We start from the raw sequence: 10,614 nt of genomic DNA on the forward strand, positions 1-10,614 counted from the left end.
TGCTTCCAATCTTTCTGTACTAAAGTAAAGTAATAAAGTGCTATCCTTCAAATGTAAAGATGACAGAACAGGTATTTTTAAGTAACAACATTGCCCCAAATTATCTTTATAGAACAGAAGATGACTTAAGCGCTTCCCTGGTGGTTCAGTGGTAAAGAATCCGCCTGCCAATGCAGAACACACAGGTTCAATCCCTGATCTGGGAAGATCCCACCTGGCTCAGAGCAACTAAGCCTGTGCACCACACCTATTGAGCCTGTGCTCTAGAGCCTGGCAGCTGCAACTACTGAGCTCATTGCTGAAGCCTGCGCATCCTAGAGCCCATGCTCCACAACAAAAGAAGCCACTGCAATGAGAAGCCCGTGTACTACAACTGGAGAGTAGCCTCCACTTTCTGCAACTAGAGGAAAGCCCACGCAGCAATGACGATCCAGAACATCAAAAAATCAAATAAAGAAAACTTTTTTTAAAAGGTTAAAAACAAACAAAAAAAGATGATTAAAAAAAACTACAAGGTTACATATGTTTGGGAAATGCTATATACTAGAGCCCATTTTTAAAGATTCACAGTCCATGCTGGCATATTAAAGGTTCTGAGATCCAAAATAACAAAATTCATTTGATTTTAACCAGCACTCCCCAAGTTTAGATGACTGCATAACTCCTTTCTCAAAATTCATATAAACATCCTGTAACACACATTTTGGGAAACACTGGAATTGTTAAAGCCTTCAATAATGATAGGAAAAACTATATATAGTCATTTCTCAGCTTCTCACAGATGGATCATTCCAGCATGAAAATTTTCTGATTTGTTGTGAGTTGCATTATGTGCCTCTGAAAGAGATTTTGAAGACCTAAGGCCCAACACTTGTGAATATGACCTTATTTGGAAATAGGGTCTTCATAGATGTTATCAAGTTAAGATGAAGTCATACTGGATTCAGTTCAGTTCAGTTCAGTCGCTTAGTCGTGTCCGACTCTTTGCGACCCCATAAACCACAGCACGCCAGGCCTCCCTGTCCATCACCAACTCCCGGAGTTCACTCAAACTCATGTCCATCGAGTCGGTGATGCCATCCAGCCATCTCATGCTCTGTTGTCCCCATCTCCTCCTACCCCCAATCCCTCCTAGCATCAGACTCTTTTCCAGTGAGTCAACTCGTCGCATGAGGTGGCCAAAGTATTGGGAGTTTCAGCTTCAGCATCAGTCCTTCCAATGAACACCCAGGATTGATCTCCTTTAGAATGGCCTGGTTGGATCTCCTTGCAGTCCAAGGGACTCTCAAGAGTCTTCTCCAGCACCACAGTTCAAAAGCATCCATTCTTCGGCGATCAGCTTTCTTCACAGTCCAACTCTCACATCCATACATGACCACGGGAAAAACCATAGCCTTGACTAGACGGACCTTGGTTGGCAAAGTAATATCTCTGCTTTTTAATATGCTATCTAGGCTGGTCATAACTTTCCTTCCACATACTGGATTAGGGTGGCTCTAAATCCAACTGGTGTCCTATGTCTGCAAGTCAAGGAACACCAAGGGCTTGCTGGCAACTACCAGAAGGTAGGAGACAGCTAAGGAATCAATTCCTCCCTCAGAGCCTCCAGAAGGAACCAACCCTACTGTTATCTTGATTGTGGACTTCTGGCCTTCATAACTGTAAGAGAATAAATTTACTTTGTTTTAAGCCACCCAGTTTGTGGTACTTTGTTACAGCAACACTAGGTAATGAATATGTCATTCTTCATCATCAGAGATTTCAGGCCAATGACATCACTCACTTTCAGATAAAGATGGCAGATTAAACATACATATCTACTTTTACTCCCTCCTGAAATCTCAATAAAACAATAGAAGAGGAATATTTTTAGAAGTAGTAAACCCACAAAGATACAGAATAAGAGAGATGACTTTAATAAAATTGTATCAGGTTGGTGCAAAAGCAATTGAAGGTTTGCATTGTTGCCTTTGTCATTTGATATTGGAAAGGAAAAAAAAGTGAAAATGTTAGTCACTCAGTCATGTCCAACAACCCTTTGCGACCCCAAAGATGTAGCCCACCAGGCTCCTCTGTCCATAGAATTTTCCAGGCAAGAGTACTGGATTGGTAGCCGTTCCCCTCTCCAGGGAATCTTCTGGACCCAGGAATCAACCTGTCTTCTGCATTGCAGGCAATTCTTTACCGTCTGATATTGAGATATATTTTTAAATGAAGTTATGTTATACATTGTTTTAAAGCTCATTTCTTGTTTTGTTTTTTTCCTAATGACATTGCTTGCTGTTTATTTTATATTTATTTGAGACTACGGAAATGATGTTAGACAAAAAGCAAATTCAAGTCATTTTCTTGAGTTCAAAATGGATCATAAAGCAATGAAGACAACTCACGACATCAACAATGCATGTGGCCCAGGAACTGCAAATGAATGGACAGTGCAGTGGTGGTTCAAGAAGTTTTGCAAAGGAGACAAGAGCCTTGAAGAAAAGGACTGTAGTGGCCAGCCATCAGAAGTTGACAATAACCAATTGAGAGTCATCATCAAAGCTGATCCTCTTACAACTACAGAAGTTGCCAAAGAACTCAGTGTCATCTATTCTATGATTGCTTGGCATTTGAAGCACATTGCAACAAAGAAGCAGCTTGATAAGTGGGTGCTTCATGAGCTGACCAAAAATCAAAAAATTGTCATTTTGAAGGGTTGTCTTCTCTTATTCTATGCAACAATGAATCATTTCTCGATCAGATTGTGATGTGCAACGAAAAATGGATTTTATAAGACAACCAGCTCCATGTCTGAACTAAGAAGCTCCAAAGCACTTCCCAAAGCTAAACTTGCAACAAAAAAAGGTCGCGGTCACTGGTGGTCTGCTGCCAGTCTGATCCACTGCAGCTTTCTTGGGGCTTCCCAGGTGGTACTAGTGGTAAAGAATCTGCCTGCCAGTGAAGATGTTAAGAGACATTGGTTTGATCCCTGGGTTGGGACAATCCCTTCTGAACCCCAGCAAAACCATTACATCTGAGAAGTATGCTCAGCAAATCAATGAGATGCACTGAAAACTGCAACAGCTGCAACCCACACTGGTCAACAAAAAGGGCCCAATTCTTCTCCATGACAATGCCCAACTACACATCTCACAACAAATGCTTCAAAAGGTGAATGAACTGGACCACCACATTTTGCCTCATTCACCTGACCTCTTGCCAATCAACTACCACTTCTTCAAACATCTTGACAAGTTTTTGCAGGGAAAATGCCTCCACAACCAGCAGGAGGAAGAAAATGCTTTCTAAGAGTTCATCGAATCCTGAAGCACAGATTTTTACACTATAGGAATAAACAAACTTATTTCTCATTTGGCAAAAATCTGTTGATTGCAATGGTTCCGATTTCAATTAATAAAGATATGTTTGAGCCTAGTTGTAAGGATTTAAAATTCATGGTCCAAACCTGCAATTACATTTGCACCAACCTAATAGAAACAGAAAAGCCAAAGAACTAGTGGGAAAGGATTTAGGTCTCAAGAACCAAAAAACTGAAAAGCCAAAAAAGGTGAAGGTAAAGAAACAATACCAAATATACAAAAAAATCCCCCAAAACTCAAAACTGGCACTATCAGGAACCTCTGGAAATAGAGGTGGGGGTCCAAACTAAGGAGTCAGGTGAAAAAATGAATTTAAGAAGTAGGAAAATCTTTAAATTCCCTTCTCCACTCAGCCTTCTAAGGACTGGCCCCTCCTAAATTTGGTAAGGGGTTGGGGAGAAGTTATTCTGTAAAAAGATAGAAGCATGGGTCTCTGGCCTGGGAATTTAAGTTGTACTATTAAAAACAAATGGACTGAGGGAACATAAACACTGAATGCTAAGATACAACCTCCCACCCCCGATCTCTCAAATTCCAGAATGCTGGCAATCTGGTTTTTTATCCACTTGGTGAGACTCTGAACATACGCATAGCAAAATCTAGAAGAATACATATTGCATATTAATCATTATCTCATGGGGTGAGATTACTGAAGAGTCTCACTTTCCATAATATGAAGTGAAGTGAAGTAAAAGTCATTCAGTCATGTCCGACTCTTTGCGATCCCATGGACTATACAGTCCATGGAATTCTCCAGGCCAGAATACTGGAGTGAGTAGCCTTTCCCTTCTCCAGGGAATCTTCCCAACCCAGGGATCAAACCCAGGTCTCCCGTACTGCAGGCAGATTCTTTACCAGCTGAACCACAAGGAGAGCCCAAGAATACTGGAGTGGATAGCCTATCCCTTCTTCAGTGGATCCTCCCAACCCAGGAATCAAACTGGAGTCTGCTGCATTGCAAGTGGACTCTTTACCAAATGAGCTATGAGGGAAGCCCCCATCCATAGTATATGCTTCTATAATGTTATAATGTTTCATGACAAGCACATATCACCTTTCCTCCTGCCAAAAAGAATAAAAATATAAAGATCAGAGACAATAAACAGAAAAGAAATGCTCCTTATACTAGATGGACTGAAGCGGTCCATTAGGCTCAAAATGTCTGTGTAATTCAGTTTCTTGCCAAAAGCTGTGTGGCTTAAGTCCTTTGCTTGGAGTGAAATCACCCTGCCACTCTGACCAGTTTATTGGATCATGATCAGTGTACCAGCTAATACAACCATATGCAGAAAAACATCACTCTCACCGTGTAGCTAACTACCTCTCTCAGGAATGGTGGGAACTCTGTCCGGTCAGAATGGAGTTCACGCAGAGTTAACAGCAAACCAAACTATCACACCCCTCTTGAAAATGTATACTGCTAGGTACACAAAGAGAAGACAGGTCATTCAGTTCAAGTGTGAAATGTCTTGTAACGCCTAACCTACTATCCAGTCTCAACTGGGACTCAGGGTGACTCCTCTAAGGCTGACAGGACAACTTCATTCCCAAATATCCTTCAATAAACCTATACACACACACCAAAAAAGCAAGACAAAAAGTTTTCACTTCACAAATTCAAGAAAATTAGTTATCAGGGCCACTCAATGCATCAGCTTTCCAAGAATACAGGCAAAAAATGATGAAATAATAAGAGCCAAATGGAAGAAACATATATTTTCAAATTAACTGCAAGTTAAGGCAATGGCAAGCCACTCCAGTACTCTTGCCTAGAAAATCCCATGGATGGAGGAGCCTGGTAGGCTGCAGTTTGTGGGGTTGCTAAGGGTCGGACACGACTGAGCGACTTCACTTTCACTTTTACACACTGGAGAAGGAAATGGCAGCCCGATCCGGTGTTCTTGCCTGGAGAATCCCAGGGACAGGGGAGCCTGGTGGGCTTCCGTCTATGGGGTCACACAGAGTCGGACACGACTGAAGTGACTTAGCAGTAGCACCAACTACCAAAGGCTGGGTATGAAAGAGATAAAATTCAAAGTAATGTAATTGAGCTGTGAAAAAGGAAGTTAAAACCAAGAGCAAGAGTTAGATGGTTTCTGAGTAACCTGAATTTAAACCAGTAAAATAATCTTCTGATAAGTCATTCTACTCACCTTTCCTGTATGACAGATTTGTAAATCTATCACCAGATACTTATTTCATAACCATTTAAGTTTAATTATGGAACAATTTTAGTTTAATTATGGAACAGTTCTGGAGCTGATAAAACACTAATTGAAAATTTTAAATAAAATGTAACATAAAACATGACAAAACAGATTGAAATTAATATTTTTTCTTCCTCCACTTACTAGTTGTTACACAGTGAAGAGTATTTGCTTGGTGCTTAGAATTTAATGCTTCTATGGAAATCACTAGCTGTCCTTCTAGCAATGCTCCCTTTGATACTCCTGCTGTTTCATACCTCTGGTAAATTATTAAATATTTCAAAATCTGGAAAGGGCACAATTCAAAGAAACCACAATCTTCCTTAAAAATCATGGTAATAATAAACTTGTATGATACAGTTAATAATTCTCATTTCCAAAAAATAATATTCTGCTTGCAAAATGTCAGATTTACATTTGTTAAGAACAAAGCATTGTGTCTAAACAGAAGAAATAGCTAGGTGAGTGACAGAAAAAGGAGACAGTGAAATTCAACACAATGTCCAAAACAGGAAATGAAGACAACAAATTGCTTTATTCAAAGGATAAATTCATCTGGAAATAATAAGTTGGAAAAAATACGTGGGAGTTTGTTTTTCCTGTTTCTTTTTCTCTTTCCAAACAAAAGTCAACATGAAGATTATGAATAATAATGGCATCTGCTTGTGAATCTTTACTTTTCATTATATCAACATTTCCCAGGGTCAGAATACTAGTTAAGAGCACTGAGTTTGGAAGCAGACACCTGGGTTTGAAACCCTGATGAGTCAAATACTAGCATGTGACCTTGTGCAAGTTACTTAACTTCTCCGTAGCACCGCTTCCTCACTTATAAAAATGAGGACAAATCTACCACATACGATGGCTGCCGAACGTAAGCAAAATACGTTCAAAATGTTTAACACAGTGCCTGTTAGGTAGTAAATGCTTAATAAATATTAGCTATTATTTCTAATAAAGTCATCTGCACACAATATACTAAGTTGAACAGGTCTCCAAGATATCTTGGTAAAACATTCAATATTGATAATTTTAAAATAAAGTATATTGTATTTAATTTCCATGATTATTTATGAAAGCAGACTCACACTTCCACACTGAGGTACCTGTAGCAAAAATTATCACCCCCCTTTTTTCAAAGGCAGAAAGAACTCAGCATGAGAACATGGGAACTAAGATCCTAATTTGTACCAGTTTGTAAGGATGGTTTTCAGGCTTTTCTACAGTCTAACACTTTCCCTCACACATCTTCTGACTTACTGTGCTCCCTCTGTTCAGATTTTCCTGCAGTTTCTTTATCCATAATGAGACAGCAGTAGGGAAAAGAACACTAGCCTGTGAGTCAGAAGCTCTGGGTTCTCTCCTAGGTTCTGTCATCTGTAAAATCTAAAACTCCAACTTTCTTTAACAAGGAAGGCAGGAAGATTGGGAAAACTCGAGGTGCCATCAGGTCAGCCTCTTGTAGCCTATGGTTCTATTTGATCTGTCTCTGTGGTGAAGAATCCGTCTGCCAATGCAGGAGACCTGGGTTCCAACCCTGGGTCAGGAAGATCCCCTGAAGGAAGACATGGCAACCCACTTCAGTATTCTTGCCTAGGAAATTCCATGGACAGAGAAGCCTGGCCGGCCACAGTCCCTAGGGTCGCAATAGAGTCCGACATGACTCAGTGATTAAACAACAAACAAGTAATTAAGTACTAGCTAGTACTAGAGGTTTTCCCAATCTTCCTGCCTTCTTTGTTGTCAAACAAAGTTGGAGGTTTAGATTTTACAGATGACAAAACCTAGGATAGAACCCAGAGCTTATGGGTTCTGCTTCTGTGAAGAACTGACTCACTGGAATAAGACCCTGATGCTGGGAAAGAGCGAAGGCAGGAGAGGGGAGGACAGAGGATGAGATGGTTGGATGGCATCACCGACTCGATGAACATGAGTTTCAGCAAGCTCCGGGAGTTGGTGACGGACAGGGAGGCCTGGCGTGCTGCAGTCCATGGGTCGCAGCGCTGGACACGCCTGAGCGACTGAACTGAATGCCTAGTAATTAATCCGTCTACGGTTTACAGTTAACTACGAGGTCAGTAGTTAAGAATTCGATCAGGTAAGGCTGTGAAAACTCTGTCTCGAATGAACGAAAGCGGCCACTCTGTGCTAGGTGTTCAGTCCCACCCTCCAGAGCATCTCAGGTCCACGGTGGTCTGAGCTGGGTGACTGAGGTGTCCGAACCTCAGGTTCTCATCACTCCGCCGCTCCGGGCCCTGACCCAGGAATCCCCTCCACACCCCCGGTGACCCGCGGGCCTGACCCGCTTTCCCTCGCCCCCACTGTAGCACAAGTTGGCCTCGACTCGCCCCCCCAGCGCGCCCACCCTGCTGACCGCGCGCTCTCCCGGCACGGGCTGCCATCCGAGCTCGAACCCTAGCGTCCGCTGAGGCGTGGCAAACCCCTGAGTTTCCTGAGCAGCTTTCTTAGGCGTCAGCTGGGGGCGACACCCGCGCTCAGCGGACCGCCATGCCCCTCCCCACACACACTGACTAAATACTTCTGAGCGCCCCCCGGGTTTGACTGCCCAGGCGCTCCCACGCCTCGCGTCTCATCTGCTCCTCACAACCCGCGAGGCTGACTTGAACCGAATCCTACCATTCCCGAACCTTCCTTTTCCCTCAGGCAACGCCAGACCCCTCTGCCCAAACTTCTCGGCCTCCTCACAAGACCCGTCTCCTCAGAGTGTCCTCCTTTGCTTTCTCTCCCTTCCCGGCATCACCTCGCAAACTGCCACGGCCAGCCCCTCCATTCCGCACCGGGAGCAGCAACCACGCCCAGTGGCGAGGCGCCCGCGGGGCCTGCGACCTCCGCCCGCGCCCACGCCCACACCCCCGTCTGGCCGCCCGACGCCGTCCCTCCCCCTTCCCCCGCCCCCGCGCGCGCCCCGCCCACCGGCCCGCCGCGCCTGCGCACTCGGCGCCCCTCCCCCCAGTCACGGAGCGCCGGCGGGACCTGCCTGGCGTGCCCCGGAGGGCCCCGCAGGGGCCGCGGCGGCCCGTGGGCGGGTGGCTGGGCGCGCGGCGGCGATGGGGAGAGCCCGCGGGTGGCAGCCGAGGCTGTGGGCGAGCAGGAATGAGGCCAGGCCACGACTCCTCCTTCCTCCCTCAAGAACTTTCCCACGGTCCTGCCGCGAGGTGCAGCCCTCAGCCCTTTGCCTCCGCCTGGAGAGGGGCTGAAATGCCTGATGCGGGATTCCCAAGCCGGTGCCTGACCTCTGAACAGTCTCACCTCCTGGAGGGGCTGCTCCAGGTACCCCAAGCCAGCCTCTGGTTCCCAGACTTTAGCAAATGAAAAATAGTTACATGTTAATTTCAGGTTTTAAAATTTTTTAATCATACCTGTATCCTATGCAACATTTGGGACATATGTGTACAAAAAAAAAAAAAATTGGTTCATCTGAAATTCAAAACTGGACTTTTGAAATTCAAGATTTATTTTATCTGGCAACCTGTCCCGAGAAGGTCCCCAGCTTAATCCCGGGGTGTCCAGCCAGCAATAGTCGGGATCTGGAAAGGAACAAGCCCCCCACGTTTGTGCATTAAATATGCCAATGACAGGACCAGAGTTTCTTAGTCTTCAGCTCACAGGAGAAGCTCCGGGAGAGCATTCCCAGCTGATGGGAAAGAAGGTAGTCCTCCAGACTTTGGCCTGTGAGCTCAGGGCTGGTCAGGGAGGGGCAGGTAAGAGGGGCTTGAGCCCAAACTGATAATTTGGCAGCTGGTTCCTCAGACATCCAAAAGAAAACTAGTGAGAGAGAGTCATGCCTGGCAGAGTTACCCAAGGAGGAGGGTGGGGCAGGGTGTTGGCTGCTTTCCTTCAGGGAAAATTCTTCCACCCCAGCTCCAAGAAGCCAGGACTGGCAGGGGAGCTGGCAGAGTGCCTGTCCCATACACAGCTTTGGTGCTGCTCCAGAGTATATGTCTACTGAGGCCTGGATCATAGCCTTCTTCATCTTTGTTCAGTGCTGTGGACCACCCTCCCCACCTCTCTTGCTCACAGGCAGACCTACTGGAGAAAAATGGCTTTTATTATATTTATGGAAAGTTCATCATAATACCCTCTGGGACTTGCTAAGAGAGCTGACATTTGGGAAATCATTGGTGCCTTCCTCTCCCTCACTCTCTTCTCTCTCAGGTGTCCCCTTTAGGAAGGTGATTGCAAGGGGAAGGGAGCTAAGATTGAATGACTGATAGCCTGTCGTCAGATAGCACTGGCTCTTTACATACATTTTTATTTTACTCTCGCAAGTACCTTGTGAGATCCTTGTTATCGTAACTATTTGATGGGTGAGAAACGGAGATACTGAAGATGGCTATTTAAAATATTTCCTATGGCAAGTGTTGGCTCAGCAGAAAATGCCCCACCTTGAGAATGACACTGGGATTCTCAGGAACGGTGGAGAAACAGTGCCAGTGTAGAAGTACTTCAGATGAGTTGGTCTTCAAGCCTGTGTCCCTGGAGTGAACTCCAGGGGTAAACAGGCACTAGAACATCCAGCATCATCCTAGAGTTAATGAATGCCTAACAGAGGTAGCCAGGGACCAGACACAGGCAGAAGTGAGGAAGGGAACCTGTGATCTGAGAGCTTGACATCAGGATTGCCGCCATATAAACCATTGTAGTCAGCGAAGTTTGATGGGGATTTGATGCACTAAGTGGCCTTCACCTTTCATTTATCTTAAGTAGTCCTCCCAACCTTGTAAGGGAGGTATTGTTATAGTTGTTTTACAAATGATGAAACTGAGGTTCCAAGAGGAGGTTGTATGACACTGAGTTTGTAAATGGCAGAGCCAGAATCTGAAATAATAAACTCTATTTATTTACTGTATTGGGTCTTAGTTGCATCATCCATGGCATGTGGAATCTTAGTTCCCCAACCAGGGGTTGCACCTGCATCCCCTGCATTGCAAAGCAGATTCTTAACCACTGGACCACCAGGGAAGCCCCTGAAATAAAAATCTCTTAACCACTTCTTCCACTTTCATACAGATATGCAGTGC

The 10,614-nt window shown here is 44.6% G+C and overlaps 1 protein-coding gene across 1 annotated transcript in view; it reads right to left on the bottom strand.

Annotated features, from left to right (window-relative positions):
- TOP6BL (TOP6B like initiator of meiotic double strand breaks) overlaps positions 1 to 8,440 on the bottom strand; it is an 84,160-nt gene extending 75,720 nt beyond the window's left edge. The window contains exons 1-2 of the mRNA XM_055415435.2: positions 8,334 to 8,440; positions 5,717 to 5,858 (exon numbers count right to left, since the gene is read on the bottom strand). Coding sequence (XP_055271410.1) covers positions 5,717 to 5,858; positions 8,334 to 8,363 — 172 coding nt within the window. The 5' untranslated portion in view covers positions 8,364 to 8,440. The remainder of the gene's footprint in view (positions 1 to 5,716; positions 5,859 to 8,333) is intronic.
- Positions 8,441 to 10,614: the final 2,174 nt, after the last annotated feature.

Source organism: Moschus berezovskii, chromosome 25, assembly GCF_049115385.1.
Source record: "Moschus berezovskii isolate FMDL1 chromosome 25, NW_MosBer_1.0, whole genome shotgun sequence".
NCBI classification, from domain to species: Eukaryota; Metazoa; Chordata; class Mammalia; order Artiodactyla; family Moschidae; genus Moschus; species Moschus berezovskii.